Genomic DNA, 26,763 nt, shown 5'->3' with positions numbered 1-26,763 from the left:
TGTGGACAACCCCTTTAATGTCTGATGTTGTGAATCTCTGCTTCTCCCCAGCTACAGCAGCCTCTGTGCACAATACGTCCTCTACAGGGGTTACAGCTGTATTCTGTTACACATGTCAGTCTAATACAGAGCTAAATGCATTAATACTTAGAGGATTTTATCACTAAATTCAACAGGAACAAAAACTTTTGTATTTAACATTTCTCATAATGGACTCAAAGAGCAGATAATTATAAAATATTCAAGAAAAAGTATTAAAATAATATGTATAAAATATGAATAAACCAACACATTCGGATGTTTCAGTAATAACTACATAAATGAATTAAAGAATAATTATTCTGTACTTTGATAATTGCTTGCACTTAGCAGAATTATCTGATGTATTGGGGGGAGAGAAATTAATGTATATACAGGAGCAATGCTGGTTAAAGACAAAGGATCCGCTGCTCTCACTGACCAAAGAGAAGGGAATCTGGAGGAGAAGGAAGGAAGGTAATGATGTCTATCTATCTATCCCTCTGTCAATCATCTATCTATCTATCTATCTATCTATCTATCATTTATTTTTCTTGTTAGATTTCTATATATTATAGAACAGCAAGACATTAGAGCAGTATTTTGCTCCTTGTTGGATTTCTATCCTTACAGTGTATTTAGTCATGTTGTGACTTTTCATTATTTTCAGAGAGGGACACAACCCTATAATCAGTGTGTGGAGTGGATTGTGCGGACAGATTCCCTTTCGGGCGTCTCCAGGTAGATATTGAGCTGATGGGTTTGGGTGTTATGTCTCGTGTGATGAGTGATAAAGATATAACTGTAGTAAGTCATTCCGCAGCAGATAATGACGTCTTTATTAGTGATGAGCGAGTATGCTTGTTACTACTCGGTACTCGCACGTGTATCGCTGTACTCGGGCTACCCGGCGGGGACCGAGTAATCTCGCGATACTCGTGCTGTACTCGTGGTCTTCATCCCTGCATGTTGGCGCTCTTTTGAGAGCCAGCCCTCATGCAGGGATTGGCTGGCAGACCACTGCAATGCCACAGCCCTGTTAGTTGTGGAATTGCAGTGATTGGCCGGCCTGCACAGTGTGACCGAGCCTTTATACCGGCGGGCGTGCTGTGCTCTGCACACAGCCATCCAGACAGTCAGTGCAGGGAGAGTGTTGCTGCTTCAGGGAAAGGTTTGCAGCCCTTTATAGTTATTTCCGTAGCAGGGCTGCAAACAGTGTGACCAGAAGTCCTTCTCAGGACTATTATAGTTGTATACAGGCAGGCAGGGTATAGCCAGGTCGGAGTACAGTAGCAGAGTCCTTCTCAGGACTATTGTTGCTGTATACAGGCAGGGTATAGCCAGGTCGGAATACAGGCTAGTGACCAGAAGAGTCCTTGTCAGGATTATTGTAGCAGTATACAGGCCGGCAGGCAGGGTATATAGCCATTCCTAGTGGTGACCGTATACCAGCCTTCATCATATCTGGGGCTGGTGTACACAGTCTAAAACAGTCCAGATAGTGTCAGACTTCTCAGTAATTGTCGCTCCTAAAACCTGTTAGGTTCTTAGTGCATCCGTGCTTGCATTTAAAAACCGCACGTGTGTGCCTGTCGGTGGCAGCGTACAGGTGCACGTTTTGCACAAACTATTATATAACGCACAAGTCTAGTGTATAATACACGTCAGTCAGCAGTGTCTGATAGTGTCAGACTTCTCAGTAATTGTCGCTCCTAAAAACCTGTTAGGTTCTTAGTGCGTCCGTGCTTGCATTTAAAAACCGCACGTGTGTGCCTGTCGGTGGCAGCGTACAGGTGCACGTTTTGCACAAACTATTATATAACGCACAAGTCTAGTGTATAATACACGTCAGTCAGCAGTGTCTGATAGTGTCAGACTTCTCAGTAATTGTCACTCCTAAAAACCTGTTAGGTTCTTAGTGCGTCCGTGCTTGCATTTAAAAACCGCACGTGTGTGCCTGTCGGTGGCAGCGTACAGGTGCACATTTTGCACAAACTACTATATAACGCACAAGTCTAGTGTATAATACACGTCAGTCAGCAGTGTCTGATAGTGTCAGACTTCTCAGTAATTGTCGCTCCTAAAAACCTGTTAGGTTCTTAGTGCGTCCGTGCTTGCATTTAAAAACCGCACGTGTGTGCCTGTCGGTGGCAGCGTACAGGTGCACTTGTGTGCGTTTTGCACAAACTTGGATATAACGCACAAGTCTAGTGAATACACGTCAGCACAGCATTGCAAAATGCGCAAGGGCGTTGGCAACGAGCAAGGAAGTGGACGTGATGGTGGTGCAGGCAGAGGCCGAGGTCGTGGGCAAGCTCTAATTTCGCCACAACAAAGGGCCACATCTACTCGCTCGCACGTCCTGTCCCAAATTCTTGGGGACCGCAGCAGTACACCGCTCTTGAACCAAGACTAGTGTCAACAGGTTGTTAGTTGGGTAGCGGATAATGCTTCCAGTCAGATTGGCACCACCACAAACACTCTGTCTTCCACACGGTCAAGTGTCAGTAGCCGTGATACTGCACCGCACATTTCAGAACCTGATCCTCCTTCCTACCACCAGGCTGAGTACACGTCCTCGGACATTACTGATCCCACACTTGGACACTCGGAAGAGCTGTTCACGTTTCCATTCGCACATTCTGGCCTCTCGCCAGCTCATGTTGAAGTGGGTCATGAGGAGATCGTATGTACAGATGCCCAAATATTTGAGCAGCCACGTTCTCACGAAGTTGGCAACGTGTCTCAACAAGGGGTGGACGATGATGAGACACAATTGTCAGGAAGTCAGGAGGAGGAGCAGGGTGCAGAAGAGGAAGACGACGTGGTGGATGATCCAGTAACTGACCCAACCTGGCAGGAGGATATGCAGAGCGAGGACAGCAGTGCACAGGGGGAGGGAGGCGTAGCATCCCAACAGGCAGTAAGAAGCAGGGTGGTGGCTCCAGGCAGAAGTCAGGCAACCGTTCCCCGGAACAACAACACGACACAAGGTGCCTGTGCAAATGTTAGGTCTTCCCGAGTCTGGCAGTTTTTTAAGTTGGCTCCAGATGATTCTAAAAAGGCCATTTGCAACACCTGCCGTGCCAGCATCAGCAGGGGTACCAAAACTAGCAGCCTGACCACCACCAGCATGATCAGGCACATGTCAGCCAAGCACCCGACTTTGTGGGAAGTACAACAGAGTCGAGGAGCAGTGCTTGCTGATGTCACTGCTACGTCTTCGCTTGTTGTGCATGCGAGCCAATCTCCTGTCCATGGGGCCAACGAACAAGCCTCCTCCGGTCCTGCACCTGCAGTTGCCTACGCAGAAATAACACCATCATCAAGCACGTCCTTGTCCCAGCGCAGCGTTCAGTTATCCATTCAGCAAACCTTTGAACGCAGGCACAAATACACTGCCAACGCCCCACATGCCAAAGTTCTAAAAGCTAACATTTCGCGACTGCTTGCGCTGGAAATGTTGCCTTTTAGGCTGGTGGAGACAGAAGCATTCCGCGACCTGATGGCGGCAGCTGTCCCACGTTACTCGGTCCCCAGCCGCCACTATTTCTCCCGGTGTGCCGTCCCCGCATTGCATAACCACGTGTCACAAAACATCACACGTGCCCTGAACAACGCTGTTTCACCCAAAGTCCACCTAACCACAGACACGTGGAGAAGTGCTTGTGGGCAAGGCCACTACATCTCATTGACGGCACACTGGGTTAATATTGTGGAAGCTGGGACCCAGTCTGAGCGAGGGACGGAACACGTCCTTCCCACACCAAGGTTTGCAGGCCCTACCTCAGTCAGGGTTTCACCCACACTCTACAGCTCCGGAATGTCATGCTCTTCAGCCTCCTCCTCCTCCTGCGCATCCTCATCCACTTTACCCTCCACACCAGTCCCAAGCTGGAAGCACTGCAGCACTGCCTCGGCAAAGCGGCAACAGGCTGTGCTGAAGCTAATCTGCATAGGTGACAAACCCAACAATGCAGAAGAGGTGTGGACAGCTCTGAAACAGCAGGCAGATCACTGGCTCACACCTCTGAACCTAAAGCCAGGAAAGGTCGTGTGTGACAATGGCCGGAACCTGGTGGCGGCTTTGAGGCGAGGCCAGCTGACACATGTTCCATGTGTGGCCCATGTGCTCAACCTCGTGGTTCAGCGGTTTCTAAAGTCATACCCAGAGCTGTCTGATCTGCTGGTAAAAGTTCACCGCCTGTCTGCACATTTTCGAAAGTCACCTACTGCTTCAGCCGGCCTTGCCGGCTTTCAGCGCCGTATGCATCTTCCAGCTCACAGACTGGTGTGTGATGTCCCCACGCGTTGGAATTCAACTCTGCACATGTTGGTCAGGATATGTGAGCAGAAGAGGGCAGTTGTTGAGTACCTGCATCACCTAAGCCGTCGGGAAATGGGTCAAACTCCACACATAACACCTGAGGAGTGGAGATGGATGTCCGACCTACGTACCATCCTCCAAAACTTTGAGGACTCCACCAAGATGGTGAGTGGTGATGACGCCATTATTAGCGTCACCATACCGCTTCTCTGCCTTCTAAAACGGTCTCTGCTCAAAAACAAACATGATGCATTGCAGGCGGAGTGCGATGAGTTGGAGCAAGAAACAGTAGTGGGTGTGGGTGATAACACACATCCCAGCCTCGTCTCATCACAACGTGCAGTGGAGGACTATGACGAGGAGGAGGATGAAGACATGGAGCAACTCTCTGGCCAAATTGAGGATATGACATGCACACCAGTCATATCCTCGGTTCAGCGTGGCTGGCCAGAGGACAGGGTAGATGAGGAGGAGGAGGAGGAGGAGGACAGCATGTTCAGTCATCGTGTTGGTCAGGATACTGAAGTACTGGCTGTTAAGAGTCTGGCGCACATGGCTGACTTTATGGTAAGCTGCCTGTCTCATGACCCTCGCGTTAAGAACATCTTGGCCGACAATCATTACTGGTTGGTAACACTGTTAGACCCACGCTACAAGGAGAACTTTATGTCTCTTATTCCCAAGGCGGAGAGGTCAGACAAAATGCAGCAGTTCCGGAAGGCCATAGTCACGGAAGTAGGCAAAGCATTCCCCTCACAAAACGCTAGCGGCATAGGTCAGGAATCAGTGGACAACCAAGGCGTACAGCCAAGAGGGGCACAAGTCCAATCCGCCAGAGGTAGGGGAACAGTCTTTAAGATGTGGGACAGTTTTCTCAGCCCCTCACGTACCACAGCCCCTGAGGTGCGGGATAGTGCCACAAGAAATCCTAAGTTTGCCCAGATGCTCAAGGAGTACCTTGCAGATCGAACAACTGTACTCCGACATTCCTCTGTGCCTTACAATTATTGGGTATCCAAAGTGGACACGTGGCATGAATTGGCTCTCTACGCCTTGGAAGTCCTGGCCTGCCCTGCCGCTAGCGTTTTGTCAGAGCGTGTTTTTAGTGCCGCAGGTGGAATCATTACAGATAAACGCACCCGCCTGTCAACTGAAAATGCTGACAGGCTGACTCTGATCAAGATGAACAAGGGTTGGATTGGGCCAGACTTCACCACACCACCAGCAAATGAGAGCGGAATTTAAAGTTTGTAACGGGAATTTGCCATGTACCTCCACTCACCCATGGGTACACACTTCTGGACTTTGGATAATCGCTGGACTGCTCCTCCTTCTCCTCATGCGCCACCATGATGACCGTTACAATAGTTAGGCCTTTGTTTCAGGTATACCCCCAGTGGTAAATTTTTTCGCCCATTCTTTCAGAATGGACATTACAACGACAGGAGACCCGCTCCTTTGCAATGGGAACAATGTTTTGAGGCCCTCATGCACGTCTCTATCCAGGGACAACGTGGAGCCTCCCAATTTTTGGCTGCCCTGCCAAAGGGCTATACTACAATAGACCCACTTCCTTACAATGGGCACTTCAGGTTTACAGGCCCTCATGCACGTCTCTATCCAGGGACAATGTGGAGCCTCCCAATTTTTGGCTGCCCTGCCAAAGGGCTATACTACAATAGACCCACTTCCTTACAATGGGCACTTCAGGTTTACAGGCCCTCATGCACGTCTCTATCCAGGGACAACGTGGAGCCTCCCAATTTTTGGCTGCCCTGCCAAAGGGCTATACTACAATAGACCCACTTCCTTACAATGGGCACTTCAGGTTTACAGGCCCTCATGCACGTCTCTGTCCAGGGACAACGTGGAGCCTCCCAATTTTTGGCTGCCCTGCCAAAGGGCTATACTACAATAGACCCACTTCCTTACAATGGGCACTTCAGGTTTACAAGCCCTCATACATGTCTCTATCCAGGGACAACATGGAGCCAAACAATTTTTGGCTGCCCTGCCAAAGGGCTATACTACAATATACCCACTTCCTTTCAATGGGCACTTCAGGTTTACAGGCCCTCATGCACGTCTCTATCCAGGGACAATGTGGAGCCTCCCAATTTTTGGCTGCCCTGCCAAAGGGCTATACTACAATAGACCCACTTCCTTACAATGGGCACTTCAGGTTTACAGGCCCTCATGCACGTCTCTATCCAGGGACAACGTGGAGCCTCCCAATTTTTGGCTGCCCTGCCAAATGGCTATACTACAATAGACCCACTTCCTTACAATGGGCACTTCAGGTTTACAGGCCCTCATGCACGTCTCTATCCAGTGACAACGTGGAGCCTCCCAATTTTTGGCTGCCCTGCCAAAGGGCTATACTACAATAGACCCACTTCCTTACAATGGGCACTTCAGCTTTACAGGCCCTCATGCACATCTCTATCCAGGGACAATGTGGAGCCTCCCAATTTTTGGCTGTCCTGCCAAAGGGCTATACTACAATAGACCCACTTCCTTACAATGGGCACTTCAGGTTTACAGGCCCTCATGCACGTCTCTATCCAGGGACAATGTGGAGCCTCCCAATTTTTGGCTGCCCTGCCAAAGGGCTATACTACAATAGACCCACTTCCTTACAATGGGCACTTCAGGTTTACAGGCCCTCATGCACGTCTCTATCCAGGAACAACGTGGAGCCTCCCAATTTTTGGCTGCCCTGCCAAAGGGCTATACTACAATAGACCCACTTCCTTACAATGGGCACTTCAGGTTTACAGGCCCTCATGCACGTCTCTATCCAGGGACAACGTGGAGCCTCCCAATTTTTGGCTGCCCTGCCAAAGGGCTATACTACAATAGACCCACTTCCTTACAATGGGCACTTCAGGTTTACAGGCCCTCATGCACGTCTCTATCCAGGGACAACGTGGGCCTCCCAATTTTTGGCTGCCCTGCCAAAGGGCTATACTACAATAGACCCACTTCCTTACAATGGGCACTTCAGGTTTACAGGCCCTCATGCACGTCTCTATCCAGGGACAACGTGGAGCCTCCCAATTTTTGGCTGCCCTGCCAAAGGGCTATACTACAATAGACCCACTTCCTCAAAATGGGCACATTAGACTCAAGAGGCCTTCATGTACGTCTCTTCTCAGGGACATCAAAGTGCCACACAATGTTTTCACGTAAAATCTTTCATGTAATCTCCAAAAGTAACACACACCAGCTCTATCTCACTATTGGGTATGTGCCCTTAACATTTCCGCTATGAAAATTCATTTTGGTGTCATTTTGGAAGGTTTTCTGGTGAGTCCGTAAAAATGGCGTAAAACGCGGACAAAATTGTTCACAGCTGTGACTTTTGAGTGACAAATGCTTCAAGGGATCTTCCCCATGCTGTTGCCATGTCATTTGAGCACTCTTCTGAGACTTTTGTGACATTTTTAGGGTTTCTACATGCTGCCGGGGGTCATTTCATAAAAATTCTCGGGTCTCCCATAGGATAACATTGGGCTCGGTGCTCGGGCCGAGTACACGAGTATCTTGGGATGCTCAGCCCGAGCCTCGAGCACCCGAGCTTTTTAGTACTCGCTCATCACTAGTCTTTATCAGTGGTGCGATCTGTCACAATATAGGAAGTTTTGTAGCAAGTTATCCCTTCACTGGCATTTAAAATAATAAAATCTGAATAATAAATACATTTCCATACTTTGCTTAAGACTAATATTTCTTGATATTTTTAGTCATTGAGAACTATACAGTGTGCCGCTCATCTTACTCCAGCCGGCTTTATAATTTCCCCCATAATAAAGTATAAAGTGGAGATAAAAGGGATTAATGTTTTAAAATACTTACCAGTCATCATCCTCTGCTTGGTCCAGCGCTGCTCCAGTCTAGTCCACCATCATGTATTTGTGCCACCCCCGGTAGACCTCTGATGTCACGATGGCGGGTCCGAGTGGCGATGTGGCCGTATCGGGCGCGAGCAATAGGCTTTTTGTAATGGGGTTAAAAATAATATTAAAAAGAGGAAGAGAAAAATATAATTAGTAGACAAATAAATAGTATGTGATGCCAGTTGTGATGTTCGATTTTGGTATGGCCGGGCACTCCTGGAGGTCCCCAGCAGTTAGTTGGTGATGCACAGTGCCTGACGGTTTTCTTCTTGCCCCCCAACTAGGGCTGGTTCCTGAGGAAGTTCAGGTAGGGATGGCGCATTAGAAAATAATTCAGCCGGAGACAGGACAAGGAGCTTTTACATTTTACTGGAGGTCTGCAGGACATTTCTCACAGCAATCACAATGATGGTGGTTCTTCCTGCCCTAAAGATGGGCAGTGAACCCCATAGGGGTGAATAAGCCCCATGACGATCGGGAGGGTTCAGGGTAGGAAAGGGTTAAGGTACATGGCTAGAAGGTTGTATATGGGGCTTTTGGATTGGTGGGAGAAATGGCAAAGGGGATTGGGGGATAGACTGGAAGCGGTGGGGTGTTGCAGGGGGTATAAAGGGGAATGTGCATAGGTCACTGCCTCTTTTGTCCTACAACCAGTGTGTCCCACCTGTGCTGCTGCATCGCTGACCTGCAAGATGGCGGCCCTGGCTGCACTGCTGGTAGGGCCTCTGAAGCTATCAGAGTGGACGCGCTGTGGAAGCAGCTGGCGGTGGCCTGAGGGCTGGAGCTGTTAGGCCTGATGCTCCTGCACCCGAGCGGCGCTGCGCGCTCGGCGGGCGCGACCACCGGAGCGCTACTCCCCCGGTGGAGGGGAGGAGGAACAGATCTGCGAGCCCCCTCGGTGACCCTCCGGGGCAGCGGAGCTCTCCTTACCTGTCTGGAGAGTCACCGGCGGCCGGGAGGAATCCGCGCCGGAGATCCTGTGGGCTGGAAGTGGGCGGAGCTTTTGCAAGGCCTACTTCCGGTTTGCGGCCTGCACGGCCCCGGACCGGAGTGATGGCAGCCCCCCACTGAAGTGCTGGCTGGGGGTGGTGCCCAGCATTGTGGAGCAGGAGCGGAGATCCCCTGCAGGCGGTGCGTGAGGGGCGGCACGGATCGAAGCGGCAGCCAGAGAGGACCGGGAGCAGGGCCCTGCAGTCCACAGGGCCGGATGCTCCGGTTAGGGATAATGGTCCCCCCCAGCGGGGATCAGGCTGGGCGGAGTTCCCTGCATACGTCGGAGCGGCACGGCCTCCCTGCAGTCGGCAGGGAGGGAGACCCGTACAAATGACTGAAGGGGGGACGGCGCAGCAGGCAGGAGTGGAGGCAGAAAAGAAGAATGGCGGCAGGACGCCGTGTCACGGAAAACACAGAGGCCCAGCGGGAGACGCCCGGAGGAGCAGGGTGTGGTGACCGTGGGGGTTGACGGCCGCTGGAGGCAGGCTGTGTCCTCGCCGGTTCCCCCTGAGGACTTCAGCGGCGTTTCTGAAGCCGGCGAGGAAGAAGGATTGGAGGAGGCTGGACGGATGGAGCGGCAGCAGGACGTTCGTGTTACGGCTGCTCGGTTCAGAGGCAGCTCGGTGAGAGGACGACCACTATGTTTAATGTTGTGGGTAGCGGGGGCGTGGGTCCCTCCGTGGGGGGTAGTATGCTGGGTGCGGTCAGTAAGTCGGGGGTTACCCGGGGCAGGATTTTTTGGGGTCAGCTGCTGGGGGGTGTTGCAGGAGTTGTTGGCTGAATGGTTAGGACAGAGCAGGCCTGGGGCCCGGATGTGGAAAAGGAAAAAGAAAAGGAGGACGAGGTTGTGCGTTTGGACGATAGGGCACGGAGTGCAGTATAAGTGTGCTTTGAAAGTCCGTTAGGGGTACATTTAAAAAAAAAAAGAAGAATGAGGTGAGGGAGAAGATACGGAAAGGGGAGTATGTGAAAAAATTTTCCCTGCTCCCCTTGGAAAAGTTTAACGTGGACAAAGGAAGCCAAGTGACTCCAAGAAGGAAAAGGAGGAGGAGGAGGAGGAAAGGAAGAATAGGTTGCTCCCGAGGCCTTTTACTAACTGGCTACAGGCCTTTGTGACCCTAGCCAGTGTGATTGGGAAAAAAGGAGCCGGAGTATCGTCCCCCCCGCCCCCTTTTTTCCGGTTACATGGAATCGATCGGCGAGGTGTACAGAGGGTATGGTGGTATAGGGTGGCTGCGATATGATGAGCAGTTCCGGCAACAGAAGGCTCTGCGGCCTGGCATCCGGTGGGACCACAAAGATATTTCCTTGTGGATGCGATTCATGACGGCCCTGGCCCAGCCCTTTCGAAGGGGTGCCGGGAGCCCGGGTGCGAGCGGCGGGTCCCTGGCTGGTCAGAAAAAGGGTCATGCTGGCAATTTAAAGAGGGGCAATGTAAGTTTGGGGCGTCGTGTCGGTTACAATACGAGTATTCCGGTTGTGGAGGCTCCCACTCGTTGGCCAGGTGTTTCAAACAAGGTTAAGGAGAGTTGGGGGAGGGGTCTGGAAAGGGAGGATGCCAGTGATGGTAGAGGCGATGCTCCCCTATTTAAATAGATATCCAGATGTTCAGGCGGTGGAGCTGTTGGTGACAGGTTTTAAGGAGGGTTTCCGTATTCCGTTTGAATCCGAGGCGCCGGTGTTTGGCCCGGGTAATTTGAGGTCCGCTAAAAAAAAAAAAAAAAAAATCATTCGGAGGTGGTAGGTGAAAAGCTGCAGAAGGGGGTGGAGTTGTGGATGATGGCGGGCCTGTTCAAGGACCCGCCATTCTCCAGCTTGAGGATTTCGCCACTTGGGGTGATACCCAAGAAGGAGCCGAACAAATTTTGGCTCATTCATCATTTATCCTATCCGGCAGGGTTGTCAGTGAACGATGGGATTTCACCTGAGTTGTCTGCGGTCTGTATGTCTCGTTTGACATGGCATTGGAGTCAGTGCGGGTAGCCGGGCAGGGGGGCCCTGATGGCCAAGGTTTACTTCCGGCATCCGGAGAATTTTTTCAGCTTTTAGGGTGCATGTGGGATGGTGAATACTGTGTGGATCGGTGCCTGCCCATGGGGTTTTTCCATTTCATGTGTTTATTTTGAAGCGTTTAGTTCTTTTGTGGAATTGGTAGTCAGGGATGTGGCAGGAGTCCATTCACTGATTCACTATTTGGTTGATTTCTTTGCGTTGGCCCGGTCGGCTCCTTAGTTTATTCCTGGTTGTTATTTACGTTAGAACGGATAGCGGGAAGCCTGGGTATTCCGTTGGCAAAGAAAAAGCGGATGGGCCAGTGACGGCTCGGGGTTTTTGGGCATCGAAATTGATACGGTGACTATGGAATGCCAATTGCCGGTGGGACAAGCTGCGTGATTTGAAGGTGTCAGTGCAGTTTTTGTATTAGGCAGGGAAGGTGCGGTTGCAGGATTTGCAGTCAGCGCTTAAAAAAATTGAATTTTGCCTTTCGGATTATGCCGATGGGGCGAATAGTTAATAGGCGATTGGCGAGCGCAGCTGCAAGGGTGACAGCTCCGGATCATTTTGTCAGAGTGACGAAGGTGATGAAAGGAGATCTGCTGGTGTGGGATGCGTTTCTCGACCAATACAATGGAAAGATGGTATGGATGAGCAATGGCATTGTCAAATAGACAGCTGGAATTATTTACAGACGTGGGGGGGGCGTCGGGTTTTGGGGCAATTTTTCAAACACATTGGTGCGTTAGAAATGGCCACGGCTTTGAATAAAAAAAAAAAGGGGCTGGTAAAGAATCTCGCGCTGCTGGAATTGTTTCCCATCTTAGTGGCAGTGGAGTTGTGGGGCCCCGAATTTGCAGGCAAGAAGCTTTGCATGCATTGTGATAACATGGCAGTGGTGCATTCCAGCAATTCACTGTCTGCTAAATCACCTCCAGTAGTGGGGTACTTGAGGCATCTGGTGTTGCGTTGCTTGGCGCTAAACATTGGTGTGGTGGTGCGGTATGTGCCGGGGTTCAAAATGAGGTGGCTGATGCGCTATGTCGGTTGCAGTTTCCCAGGTTCCGGTGACTGGTGCCGGGAGCAGACGAGGATGGAGAACTATGCCCGGAATGACTGAGGGACCTGGCGTCTGTGTAGCATTTGAGGGAATTAGGAGATCGGTGGCCAAGGCTACTTGGTGCCGGTACCAGTCGGTGTGGCAGAAATGGATAGAGTTGGTGAAGGCGGATTTTATGGAGCCTGGTTACACGGGATGAGTGTTGGGGGTTTTGTCGTTGATTAGTGGGGATTTTTCTGCAGGTCGGTCTGTTTCGGTCATAGGTTTACAAGTCGGAGGCGTGGGCTTTCTTGTTTAACATGCAAGGGGTTCGGGACGCGACAAAGGATTTTTTCTGGAACGGCAGGCGATGAGAGGGTTTTTGATAGGGGGCGCGGTTGCTGGACACAAGGCGGCCTATAGCGTTCCCATTGTTGGTTCGTTTGGTGGGGTGTTTGTGGGGATATATGCTCGTTTCCTTATGAACGAGCCTTGTTCACGGTTGCCTTCGTGTTGGCGTTCTTTGGGGCCTTTAGCATCGGAGAATTGGTTAGCCCGGCTGGGCAAGCGGGAGGCGGACTGTTGATGGAGGGTGTGATGCTTGGGATGGATAGAGCAGAATACTGGCTACGGTTTTCAAAGACGGATCTAGTGGGCCGTGGATGCCTGGTGGTGTTCTTTGAATTTCAAGGGCATCAGCTATGCCCGGTGGTACAAGTGACAGAGTCTTTTGAAGGTGCGGGGTGGTTACCCCGTTGTTTTCCTTCGGCATGGGGATGGATCCGCTTTATAGTGATTCCAGTTTATCGCAGTGCTGAAGACGGCTTTAGTATGGGTGCGGGGGGAGCCAAGGGATTGAGGGTCCCACTCCTTCCGGATTGGGGCAGCGACTGAAGCCGCTAGGTGAGGGCTGAGTGAGGATTGGATTCAGCAGATTGGGAGATGGTGGGAAGCTTTGCGGGCGGATGTTCGCCGGGACGGTCGGCAGCTCGGAGTGGCGATGACGGAAGCCCGTCTGAAATTGCTCGGAATTCGGGGCATGACCTGGGGGAGAGGTCGCCCTGAGGTGGCGTATTATATCTGTACTGATCGGGAACCGGATGCGTTAATTCTGCATGTGGGAGGGAATGACCTTGGAGTGAGGGCGGCGAGAGAGTTGAAGAGGGATATCAAGTTTGACTTGTTGCATTTGTGGAAGGCATTCCCTGGTATTTTGATTGTAGGATCCGATATCATAGCCGGAAGCAGTGGCATTTTGCGAGGTCGGTGGACCGTATTAACAGGGCCTGTGTTACGGTTGCTGCGAGCACTGGAGACTATGTCCAGATTTCTTGCTACTGCACATGTGCGAGCGCTGGAGACTAAGTCCAGATTTCTTGCTACTGCACATGTGCGAGCGCTGGAGACTAAGTCCAGATTTCTTGCTACTGCACATGTGCGAGCGCTGGAGACTAAGTCCAGATTTCTTGCTACTGCACATGTGCGAGCGCCGGAGACTAAGTCCAATCTTGGAGCCATTGCACATGTGCGGGTGACATCATCGCTGACACGAGGTCACATGTCTCTGACACCTTCTATGCCGATTGGTCGCTGGTCATGTGCTTGTGACGTCTTGCTCGGTGATAGGCCAGCATGACGTCACTCCTGTCGTTCTGGCAGCGGATTGGCTCTGGTGTCCTCCATCTTGGATGAGGCACAGAGTCTATATAAGACCCTGACACACGCCGCATGGTGCTCAGTCCTCTTGGTTCATGCATATGAGTAGACGCTCTGTGCGCGTTCCTCTAGGCATTCCTCTGTCTATGCTAGGTGAGCGCTACCGGCAGGGTAGCGTTCTTATACCTTACAGCTTCGGCTGCTGTCCGTATCCTTACCTCTTAGGGGAGCGGACATAGCCAGGTGCCTGAGGCACATGGTCTGGCTGGGCCTTGTGATTCTACTCGTAGGTGGACGTTGCCGCTAGGGTAACGTTCCTTATACTGCGTCTGGCAGTTGTTCGTATCCTCGCACACTAGGGGAGCGAACAGAGGTAGGAGCTTTGTGCGGCTTACGCTGCTGTTCGTCTCTTTTGCACCACTAGAAGAGCGGACCTAGGCAGGTGCCATATCTAGTGGTTCGTGTCCTCGCACACTAGTGGAGCGAACGCAGGTAGGAGCTTTGTGCGGCTTATGCTGCTGTTCGTCTCTTTTGCACCACTAGAAGAGCGGACCTAGGTAGGTGCCATTTCGCACACATTGCCTTTGTCTCTGTGATTATTAACAGAGATCATTCCACGCACCCTCCAAGTAAGGGAGGAATTGCTTTACTTACTTATTATATCCTTCTGTGAGTTAACAGAGGTATTGCACTCTGCCATAGTCTGCAGCAAAGTCTTTGCACGGTGGACCCTGACTGTCTGATACTCCTTTCGGTTATTATCAGACAGCCCCCCGTAACAGCCTGGGACAAAAATTGAACCGGGCATTGGCAGGGTCGGAGCGCGAAATGGAGGATTGGTGGTCCGACATAGAGAGCTGGAGTAGTCCACCGAGCAGTATTTGAGGCGAGATGGGGTTCATCTCATGGGCATAGGTTTGGATTTGTGGATCTTGGGTTTGAAGGATGGCTTAAAGCAAGCAATGGGGGTGTGGAGGGCCCGGGCCAAGTAAGGTGTCACTTGGCCGGTCTGTGGCGGGGTGATAGGTCCGTTCAGAGAGGTTGGGAGTACCGACAGTCGGTTTGTTGGTATGAAGCCACTCAGGGGGAGTGGCTTCGGTTTGGATGGGAACTTGTGGGTGGAGGTCCTGCAGGTTCTGGTCCTCTGGGCCGGTTGGAGGTTACGGCCGGGGGATAGGAATGATGGTTGGCCTCTTGGACGGATCTATCAGGTGTGGTTTGTGGAGAATAAGTATATATGTACAGGTTATGTGTTATCAATGGGTGGCATGTTGAGCCACGAGTTTGGGTACATATATACTGTTAAATAAAGCTGTGGCCATTCGTGCAAAAAAGTCGTAGTCTGTGTCGTTATTTTAGGTACAGTTGGTAAGGGGAAGTTTTACATTGGAGTCCCGCTTATCCCTATAGATACGTCAAGATGGGCAGTGAACCCCATAGGGGTGAATAGGCCCAATGACGATCGGGAGGGTTCAGGGTAGGAATGGGTTAAGGTATATGGCTAGAAGGTTGTATATGGGGCTTTTGGATTGGTGGGAGAAACGGCAAAGGGGATTGGGGGATAGACTGGAAGGGGTGGGGTGTTGCAGGGGGTATAAAGGGGAGTGTGCATAGGTCACTGCCTCTTTTGTCCTACAACCAGTGTGTCCCACCCACCCGCCCTGCAATAATGTGTATATATATATATATATTAAAAAAAAAAAAAAAGAGAGAGAGAGAGAATAAATAATTAGATGAATAAAAAACAAAACAAAAACCAAAATAAGTTATACGGGGGTGGAAGTATCATATATAAAAAAAAAAAGAAAAGAGTTTTTGTTGTCACAGCGGGGTGATAGGTCCGTTCAGAGAGGTTGGGAGTACCGACAGTCGGTTTGTTGGTATGAAGCCACTCAGGGGGAGTGGCTTCGGTTTGGATGGGAACTTGTGGGCGGAGGTCCTGCAGGTTCTGGGGAAGGGTAATTAACGATGGAACGTTATTACCCCACACCTCGGGTCGGTTGGTCACGGCCGAGGTGGTCCTCTGGGCCGGTTGGAGGTTACGGCCGGGGGATAGGAATGATGGTTGGCCTCTCGGACGGATCTATCAGGTGTGGTTTGTGGAGAATAAGTATATACAGTTAGGTCCAGAAATATTTGGACAGTGACACAATTTTCGCGAGTTGGGCTCTGCATGCCACCACATTGGATTTGAAATGAAACCTCTACAACAGAATTCAAGTGCAGATTGTAACATTTAATTTGAAGGTTTGAACAAAAATATCTGATAGAAATTGTAGGAATTGTACACATTTCTTTACAAACACTCCACATTTTACGAGGTCAAAAGTAATTGGACAAATAAACCAAACCCAAACAAAATATTTTTATTTTCAATATTTTGTTGCAAATCCTTTGGAGGCAATCACTGCCTTAAGTCTGGAACCCATGGACATCACCAAACGCTGGGTTTCCTCCTTCTTAATGCTTTGCCAGGCCTTTACAGCAGCAGCCTTCAGGTCTTGCTTGTTTGTGGGTCTTTCCGTCTTAAGTATGGATTTAAGCAAGTGAAATGCATGCTCAATTGGGTTAAGATCTGGTGATTGACTTGGCCATTGCAGAATGTTCCACTTTTTTGCACTCATGAACTCCTGGGTAGCTTTGGTTGTATGCTTGGGGTCATTGTCCATCTGTACTATGAAGCGCCGTCCGATCAACTTTGCGGCATTTGGCTTAATCTGGGCTGAAAGTATATCCCGGTACACTTCAGAATTCATCCGGCTACTCTTGTCTGCTGTTATGTCATCAATAAACACAAGTGACCCAGTGCCATTGAAAGCCATGCATGCCCATGCCATCACGTTGCCTCCACCATGTTTTACAGAGGATGTGGTGTGCCTTGGATCATGTGCCGTTCCCTTTCTTCTCCAGTCTTTCTTCTTCCCATCATTCTGGTACAGGCTGATCTTGGTCTCATCTGTCCATAGAATACTTTTCCAGAACTGAGCTGGCTTCATGAGGTGTTTTTCAGCAAATGTAACTCTGGCCTGTCTATTTTTGGAATTGATGAATGGTTTGCATCTAGATGTGAACCCTTTGTATTTACTTTCATGGAGTCTTCTCTTTACTGTTTGATTTATTTTTCTTGTAGGTAAATCCTCAGAATGGACCCTTATGATTATAATCTGACCACATCTAATAAAACTATGAAGAACTACAAATGGTAACTTTATATTTTTAAGGCTTTATTTCTGTGAGATATCAGTGCAGCCTCCATTCACATCTATATCCGAGCCTCCGCCCCGATTACATCAATATTCATAGGGATAAATCTTTTCTACCTGCAGCGCCATTATTCCTACCACAATGATGGAAACTCTGGATAACTCTTTAAACTCCTATATATGTCAGTGTCGTCCATCAGGTGTCAGTGGTGTCTGTGGAGCAGAGGATTCGGCTGTGTATTGTGACTCCTGTATAATAACGCTGCATATTTTCCTGCATCAAAAACGCAACACCTTACACTTCCAGTGTTTTCTTTTTTTTATTCAGCATAAACTGACCTGTCTTGCAAATTTTAAAACCGCAACATGTTGTCTTGCGGATACACTGAATTTTATGTGCAGAATTTCAGCAGATAACAAACACATATGCAGAAACACCCTAAAATGCATAAAAACTGCACATGACTAAATCAGTAACATTTTGTCAAAACCAAATACTAAACAAAGCAGCTTAAATTTAAAGCATGACACTCCAAAAAGAGATAAAACCACAGCATCAGAAACATAATAAAAATGCCCCTAACCAAATTTACATATTACCTGCGAAAATGGAATTGAAAATTACCAACATCAAAACCTCACCAAACGTTCATTGTAGGAACATAGCTTTATGGTTGTGAGTGAAATTAACTCATTCTATGCCCTTGCAACTCCAAATTAATAGGATTTGTTTTACAAGCGCTTGGAGAAATCAATACAGCACACACCATCTATGGTGTACTGAAAGTTACAGCATATTGTGGCTGGATTGTATTTTATTGTAATTTTTATATTGAATTTCCATTGTAAATTTTTCGGACTATAAGATGCACTACACCATAAGACGCACCCTGGTTTTAGAGAAGCAAAAAACTGTTATGGGGGTAATGTCCCCAAATTCTCTACTAAGGTACCACATCCTGGTAATGATCCTCCTGCCTTGTATTTGATCTCCATGCTTGTATACATATGTCCCTCATCCTGGTGTAGCCCCCATACTGCTATATACTGCCATCCTGCTATATACCCCTTCCTGGCATATGGTCGCATCCTGCTATATACCCCCATCCTGGCATACGGCCGCACCCTGTTATATATCCCCATCCTGCTGTATGGCCGCATCCTGATATATACCCCATCCTGCTATATACTCCCATCTGCTATATACCCCCATCCTGCTATATACCCCTATCCTGCTATATATCCCTATCCTGCTATATGGCCTTCATCCAGTGGCACACAAAAAAATAAACGTTCATACTAACCTCACTCCCTGCAGCATCGCTCCTCCTCCCATCTGTGTAAGCAGCAGCAGTGCTGGAGTGTGGAGCCGGCCACAATCCCTGCAGCATCACGATGTCCTCCTATCTGTGGAAGCCGCGGCTGTGTGTGGACACGTGAGCACAGCAATGACGTCATTGCTGTGTGCACCACTAGTCTCCACACACACCTGCGACCGGCAGAGACAGGAGGATGGGGCGATGCTGCAGGGATCGTAGCCGGTGAGCAGTGAATACAGCCGCACATGATCACTCCAGGCTGTAGTTGCCAGGGGTGATAATGCGGGCTGACTATTTACTAAGCGCCCATTCCCTGCCCATCATCCTGCCCACCTATCAGCACCGGCTTCAGCGCTGAGAGATGATGGGCGGGATGATGGGCGTGCATATTAAATGAGTGGGCCCATGTGCTCATGGCAGGCTGCTACAGCCTGCTCATGCCACCGATGACCCATGCCACTGCAGCATCCTCATTCCCCGCAGCCATGCCCTACATTCAGACTATTAGATGCACCCCCCACTTTCCCCCAACATTTGGGGGAAAAAAATTGCGTCTCATAGTCTAAAAAATACGGTAAAATTCTCTACATGTCTTATTTTATATGTAAGTCTTTACTGGTTCAATTGAGGAATAGGATTATTAATGGGTTTTTGGTTTTCTACATGCTATTTTTAAAATGCCTTGTCAGTTTTTTGCTTCTTGTTGATAAAGTTTCATATTTTCTGTTGCTCCCTGTCCTCTGTGCATACTTTCTATTCTCTACTTAGCGGTGATGTAAAGGTGCAGCTTCGCTGGGGCAGGGTCAGGGCCGCCGGCTGCTTCAGCATCGCTGTACCTTGTATCACATCCCCTGCGGTCTCAGCACAGCCGCACATTACAGATTGTGATGAGTCCGCAATGGATTGTATTCATCGTATAATGCAGCTTAGGCAACTGGTAGATGTGTGGTCCCAACTAGTTACTAGACAACTAGCACAGGGGACATCTGCTCCTCCACCCCCATGGCTCGGCCTTTCCATGTAAGACAGACATTAAAGGGGTTTCCTAGCTAAAGTAGTAAGTTTGCAGTTACTGTATGTGACTGCAGACTTGTAAATCCTTGCACTGTACACGACAAGGATTCACTGGTGTCTGAGATGGGAATGGAAATCACATGACCGTAGTTGTGCATTATGCATATCCCCGGCCAGGATTCAAGTATTGGGCATGGCCTCGCGCTATACAAAATGTATAGAACAAAGCCGTGCCAACTGGATGGCCACGTCAACTAGTCAGACTCATCTACTACATAATGTACATTTTTAGTTGGTTTCTGCATAATGCACAATTGTGATCAAGTGACCGCCGTTCTGAGCTCAGAAACCGGCGTTAATGAAAATGTAAATTGTTAGCTTTTCTAAGTAATACATTATTTTGTCTTTTCAGGTCATTTGATGCATACAATCACTTTTCTTATGAAATAATTGTACAGAAGGTGTCAATCACATTATACAGCATTGTTTTTGCTCTCGGGATTATCGGTAATGGATTGGTCATCTGGATTGCCGGATTCAGGATGAAGAACACAGTCAGTGCCGTGTGGTTCCTCCACCTGGCGATCGCGGACTTCCTGTGCTGTGCGTCTCTGCCTCTGAGAATTCATGATTGGGTTGCATATTTCTCATTTAACACAGATATTTCATATTGCATAGTGAACATGTTCCTGTTTAATGTAAACATGACCACCAGTGTTCTCCTCCTGACGGCCATGAGTATTGACCGCTGGGTGTCCGTCATGTGGCCATTCTGGGCCAAAGTCCATAGAACCTGTAATGTGGTGAGAATCTCTGCAGCGATCATCTGGGGGCTGAGCCTCATTGTAGCGGGTGTACTGTATTACGTATATGAACACTATGTAAGCAATCTACATGAATGGTGCCTATTTTATCAATACACAATTCCTTATAACTCTAACCTACATCACACCATGCAGCTGATCAGATTCATTATAATGTGTGTGATCCCTTTTCTCATCATCGTCACCTCTTATATCACCATTTTCTACAAGATTAGAAAAAGTAAGAGATCCCAGAGATCTCAGAGATCCTCCAGGATCATCACCGCTGTTATATTGTGTTTCTTCATCTGCTGGTTTCCATATTACATCTGGACACTAATATCCATGTATGATATACCTTTGTCTTTATCCCTTGCCTCACCCACGATTGCTAGCAGCCTGGCTTGTCTTAACAGCTGCATGAACCCAATCATTTATGTATTTATGGGACCGGGTTTCCGACAAGGTTTCTTCAGATCCGTCCCCGCCAGGGTAGAAAGAGCCTTAAGTGACCATCCTAATGACCTGTGCAGAGAAGGAGAAGATGCAGGAAATACTCGCTCTACTGATGTGTAATATATTCCTGTTATCTCCTGTATGTGAATCCTATTAACCCCTTGGAGATTTGTCCATTTTTAATTTTTTTCACTTTCTTTCCTTCCTCCTCTCATTCAAGAACCAGAACATTTTATTTTTCATCCTCACAACCTTACAAGGGATTGTTTTTTGTAGTATAAATTCTCATTTTTAAAGTCGTCCTTCATTTTGCCATATAATCTGCTGAAAATGGATGAAAATAAATCTTAAATTAAGTGAAATGGTTAAAAAAATCTGTAATTCCTCCATATTTCTTTGGGTTTTGTCTTTACTGAATTGTTACCCGGCAGTGCAATTTCCCCGGACATTAAACCTATGGTAATTACAGATGAACGGATCGATCTGCGGGGGATGGAGTTAAGGCTACTTTACACACTGCGATATTGGTCCCGATATCGCTAGTGTGGGTACCCGCCCCCATCTGTTGCGCGACACGGGCAAATCGCTGCCCGTGTCGCACAACAGCCGTCACACATACTTACCTGTCCGGCGACGTCGCTGTGACGGGCGACCTGCCTCCTTTCTAAGGGGGCGGTCCGTGCGGCGTCACAGCGACGTCACTGAAGCGTCACTGAACCGCCGCCCAATAGCAGCGGAGGGGCGGAGCTGAGCGGGACGTAACATCCCGCCCACCTCCTTCCTTCCGCATAGCGGCCGGGAGGCAGGTAAGGGGAGCTTCCTCGTTCCTGAGGCGTCACACGCAGCGATGTGTGCTGCCGCAGGAACGAGGAACAACTTCGTTACTGCTGCAGTAACGATTTTTAAGAATGGACCCCCATGTCGCCGATTAGCGATTTTGCACATTTTTGCAACGATGCAAAATCGCTTATCGGTGTCACACGCAACGACATCGCTAATGCGGCTGGATGTGCGTCACAAATTCCGTGACCCCAACGACTCCGCATTAGCGATGTCGCAGCGTGTAAAGCCCGCTTTAGTGTCACATTTACTGTAATTCACATGAGTTTAACACCTTCACAGTCCTGCTTTTCCCTCTTTTTCAATTTTGTTTTTTCCTCCCCTACTTCATAGAGCCATAACTTTTTACTTTTCCATCAATATGGCTATATGAGAGCTTGTTTTTTGTGGTACGAGTTGTACTTTTGAATGACACCATTCATTTTACCATATTGTGTACTGGAAAATGGGGGAAGAAAAATGCAGTGCAAAAAGTGCAATTTCATAATTGTTTCTTTTTATTATTATTTATCATGTTTACTATATTGTAAAACTAATCAGATTATGATTCTCCAAGACGGTACAAGTTCGGAGATAGCAAACATGTATAGTTTTTTTTTATAGAATTGGTAAGATAAATATAGATTTTTGTCCCTCCCCAAAATAATGGGGCATTTGACGTTATTTTACGAGAATAGTAACGTTCTCACTTTTCAGGATCTGGGGCTGTGATGACTTATTTTTTGAGACCTGATCTGATTTTTTTACTGATACCATTTATGAGCCTGCATCAATGGCAGGGAAGCGACCTTGATATACTAGTACATAGAAAGTCATAAAGTTTTAATGAGAACTATTCATAGTAGGAGGATAGGGGTAGTAGTCTGCTCTGCTGGTAATGGAATCAAGAAATCCAGAGACCGTATTCAGGATAGGGCAATGCGGTTTATTCTCTTCACGCTTTGATGCTTAAACAGCTTCTTCATCAGGTTCTCCTGATCCAATCCTGAATACGGTCTCTGTATTCCTTGATTTTATTACCCGCAGTGCAAACTACTACTCCTATCCTCCTACTATTTGGTTTCCATGGTGGGATTTCCCTACCAGAGCGTTCTCCAGCAGATGTCATGCCTTCCTTTCTCAGTTGTGGGTTAGACAACCCCAATAGGTGAGCAATTCCCTTACTCCTCCCCTGGATTAATCTCTGCTGGATAAGACCCTATTGCTCTTGGTGTTCTCTTCTCCTAATAGGAACAATTTAATTTACATTTTATCTGATCTCTGACTAAAGTATTAAATAATCGCAGAGAAACGTCCCCCTCAGTCCTGGAGAAGTAGTGGACAGCCGGAGGTCTCTGACGTCGCTCAAGATACGGTATTATTTCTTATCATGTATCCATGTGTTATATAATTTCTTCCTCTGCCTTCAGTTCAGCTATAAGTACCGCGTCGCCCGGTGTTTCCTCTGTGACCCTTTAAAGATCCTCGTCACATTGTTCTTTTATTTTCCCATAAATGTAATAAGTGATGGAAATGTCCAATTTACCCCAAAACGGTATCAATAAAATTATCAGCTCACCGCACAAAAAACAAGGTTCACATCAAATTTGCTACTGTTCTAATTGTTCTGATCTGGAGAATCCTGTTTTTAAGTCATTTTTTGCTAAATATCGATCACCGCAAAAAAAAAATACCCCAAAAAATAATGGTTGAATATTATTTCTTTTACACCACTTACATTGTTTTTTCCTTTACATTAAATGCTACAATTAATGTTTTACACTAATACTAGAAGTCGTTCAACAAAATAAGAAAGATCTTGATCCACAAAAACAAGTTACATTGATGGAAAAATAAAAAGTTCTGGCTTTTTGAAGAAAGAAAGGAAAAAACAAAAGCTCAAAAACAGAAAATCCAATGTTCTTGATGGAGATAACAGATGTGACAATGTCTATTATGATTAGTTTTCATATTCACAATTTTTAAAAAGGTAAAATTTTAATTTCTTACTTCAAATAAAAATTGTTTATTTTATTCCTTTATTTTAGATTTCGCTAGATAATGTGACCCTGTGATTTCTTATTCTTGGCACTGCAATCACATAGTATTACAGGATATTGGATAAATCTCTTCTGAAGATCAAACAGTGACTGATCCTCTCAGGAGAAGCAATATGGCCGCGATGGCGAGTGACATCCCATAATCATGTCACCTGGGAAGGATTCACTGCACTAAATGCCAAAGTCACACACCCCAGATTTGTATATTATATATATAGATATATATATATATATATATATATATATATATATATATATATATATATATATATATATATATATATATATATATATATATACTGGCATATAAATATATGATAACTAATATGTTTATGGATATAACATTCTGTTTATAGTTGTGTTTCTTCTAGAGGTAATATCATCTCAGACATTTATACATTATTCACAGGACGGGGGACCCCAAATTCCAGTGCAGATGTTGGTCCTGAGGTGGGACGTATCCTGCACCATGAGAATATGACATTACCTATATATGTTACATACTTTTCTGCTCTCGTTTTAAAATGTTCTCCCATATATATTCTTATATCTCTGTAACCGGAAATGTATTTCATAAATGTCAAAAAGAATATTATGAACAAATGTCTTAGATGTATAAATAAGTTGCAGTAATAAAAAATATAATAAATAAAAGTCAAAAGTAAAAGTCATCAATAAATGTTAAAGTCGACTTTGTAACCAATGTGAGAATTATAAATATTTTTTTAATGTAATATCCATTCTACATTATGTTCTGAGAGATGTGATAATTAATAAAAATAAATGGATAAAGCAAAATTTTAATTCTCCTATACACATGAATTTTACCTGGAAATGAATGAATGAAAACGGACTGTATTGTAGGATACCCAGGAAGACCCCACTTCTTACCCCGAGACATAAAAAAGCCAGGCTGAAGTTTGCCAAAACTTACCTGAGAAAGCCTAAAATGTTTTGGAAGAATGTTCTCTGGTCAGATGAGACAGAAGTAGAGCTTTTTCGGAAAAGCCATCAACATAGAGTTTACAGGGAAAAAAAGAGGCATTCAAAGAAAAGAACACGGTCCCTACAGTCAAACATGGCGGAGGTTCCCTGATATTTTGGGGTTGCTTTGCTGCCTCTGGCACTGGACTGCTTTATCGTGTGCTTGGCATTATGAAGTCTGAAGACTACCAACAAATTTTGCAGCATAATATAGGGTCCAGTGTGAGAAAGCTGGGTCTCCCTCAGAGGTCATGGGTCTTCCAGCAGCACAATGACCCCAAACACACTTCAAAAAACACTAGAAAATGGTTTGAGAGAAAGCACTAGAGACTACTAAAGTGGCCAGCAATGAGTCCAGACCTGAATCCCATAAAACACCTGTGGAGAGTAGAGTTGAGCGCGGTTCGCGGTTCGAGGTTCTCCAGTTCTAAGCTCGAGTGATTTTTGGGGTTGTTCGAGATCGAACTAGAACTCGAGCTTTTTGCAAAAGCTCGATAGTTCTAGATACGTTCGAGAACGGTTCTAGCAGCAAAAAGCAGGGCTTTTTACAGCTACAGTGTGCAGGAGCCATCGCTGGCAGCCTGCCACAAGCTGGTAACCAAGATGAACATCGGGTATCCAAGCAAAGCGCTTTGGTTAGTAACCCGATGTTTATCTTAGTTACGTGCAGGAAGCCCACACTTCCCCGCTCAGCTCACTCCGCCCCCTCCTGCCCGCGGCATGTACACATGTACACACGTACACACACACACACACACACACACACGGTCCCGCTCGGCTTACCTGCGGTGATGAAGTCCCGCCATCCCGACCTCAGCGCTGTCACTGTCCTCCATGGCCGCCGCTGTCACATCACCTCTCGCTTCCGACCTGAGACTGACTAGCGGTGACGTCACGGGCCTCTCGCGATACTTGATGTGAAGGCGCCGGTCATTGAACTCAGTGACAGGGGCTGTCAGTGTGCTGGAGATCAGCGCAGGTAATGTACCTCGCTGACAGCAGCACTTGTCATGCCCTGCAGTGACCTGGGCTGACCCATTGATGTTAGCTCAGGTCACTGCACTGCTCTCCCAGCCAATGGGGAACATTCTGCTCTTCATTGACTGGGACAGTGTGGATCGTCATGGCAACCCCTTGGATTACAGCAGACCTGGATTTGTTTTTCATTCTAATAAATTGGTTAAAGAGGGAATGTATTGGGGAGTGTTTTTTCAAATAAAAATGTGTTTGTCGTCTATTTTTTTTTATTACTGACAAGGTTGGTGATGTCGGGTATCTGATAGACGCCTGACCTCACCAACCCCAGGGCTTGATGCCAGGTGACATTACACATCTGGTATTAACCCCATATATTACCCCGTTTGCCACCGCACCAGGGCGCGGGATGAGCTGGGGCGAAGCACAAGGATTGGCGCATCTAATGGATGCGCCACTTCTGGGGCGGCTGCGGCCTGCTATTTTTAGGCTGGGGAGAGTCCAATAACCATGGACCTCCCTAGTCTGAGAATATCAGGCCCCAGCTGTCTGCTTTACCTTGGCGGGTGATCCAATTTTGGGGGACCCCTACGTGTTTTTTTTTTTTAATTATTTATTTAATTTAAAATAACAGCGTGGGGTGCCCTCAGTTTTGGATTACCAGCCAAGGTGAGGTTGCCAGCTGTGGTCTGCAGGCTGCAGCCGTCTGCTTTACTCTAGCTGGCTAGGAAACTAGGGGGAACCCTACGTCATTTTTTTTTCATTTTTTTGGCTAAATACAAAGCTAAGCACCCCTTAGTGCCACATGAAAGGCATCAAAGGGTGCTCCACTTTTTCTCCACTGTTTCTCCACTTTTTCTCCACTTTTTCTCCATTTTTTTCTCCACTTTTTCTCCACTTTTTCTACATTTTTTTCTCCATTTTTACTCCACTTTTTCTCCACTTTTTCTCCACTTTTTCTCCACTTTTTCTCCACTTTTTCTCCATTTTTACTCCACTTTTTCTCCACTTTTTCTCCACTTTTTCTCAATTTTTTTTCTCCACTTTTTCTCCACTTTTTCTCCATTTTTTTTCTCCACTTTTACTCCACTTTTTCTCCATTTTTACTCCGCTTTTTCTCCACTTTTTCTCCACTTTTTCTCCACTTTTACTCCACTTTTTCTCCATTTTTACTCCACTTTTTCTCCACTTTTACTCCACTTT

General features: G+C 47.3%; 1 protein-coding gene across 2 annotated transcripts; it reads left to right on the top strand.

Moving 5' to 3' along the window:
- The first annotated feature begins 421 nt into the window (after positions 1–421).
- On the top strand, positions 422–24,490 carry LOC142257186 (C3a anaphylatoxin chemotactic receptor-like). 2 transcript variants are annotated; one of them, XM_075329311.1, is made up of 4 exons: positions 432–495; positions 689–759; positions 17,058–17,129; positions 19,876–24,490. In XM_075329311.1, exons 3-4 carry the CDS (start codon positions 17,071–17,073, stop codon positions 20,840–20,842), a joined length of 1,026 nt encoding a protein of 341 aa, XP_075185426.1. In that variant the 5' UTR covers positions 432–495; positions 689–759; positions 17,058–17,070; the 3' UTR covers positions 20,843–24,490. The 2 variants fall into 2 exon arrangements, with proteins under 2 accessions (XP_075185427.1, XP_075185426.1); XM_075329312.1 differs by lacking the exon at positions 689–759 and having other exon boundaries at positions 422–495.
- Positions 24,491–26,763: the final 2,273 nt, after the last annotated feature.

This window comes from Anomaloglossus baeobatrachus, chromosome 11, assembly GCF_048569485.1.
Source record: "Anomaloglossus baeobatrachus isolate aAnoBae1 chromosome 11, aAnoBae1.hap1, whole genome shotgun sequence".
NCBI classification, from domain to species: Eukaryota; Metazoa; Chordata; class Amphibia; order Anura; family Aromobatidae; genus Anomaloglossus; species Anomaloglossus baeobatrachus.
Note: the sequence above shows the minus strand (reverse complement) of the source record. Positions and strands in the feature narration are given on the sequence as shown.

Excerpts from the sequence above, each read along its gene's own strand:
- LOC142257186 (XM_075329312.1), top strand. The coding sequence starts at position 17,071 with ATGGACCCTTATGATTATAATCTGACCACATCTAATAAAACTATGAAG. Across the intron at positions 17,130-19,875 it reads ACTATGAAGAACTACAAATG|GTCATTTGATGCATACAATC; the intron begins GTAACTTTATAT and ends TTGTCTTTTCAG.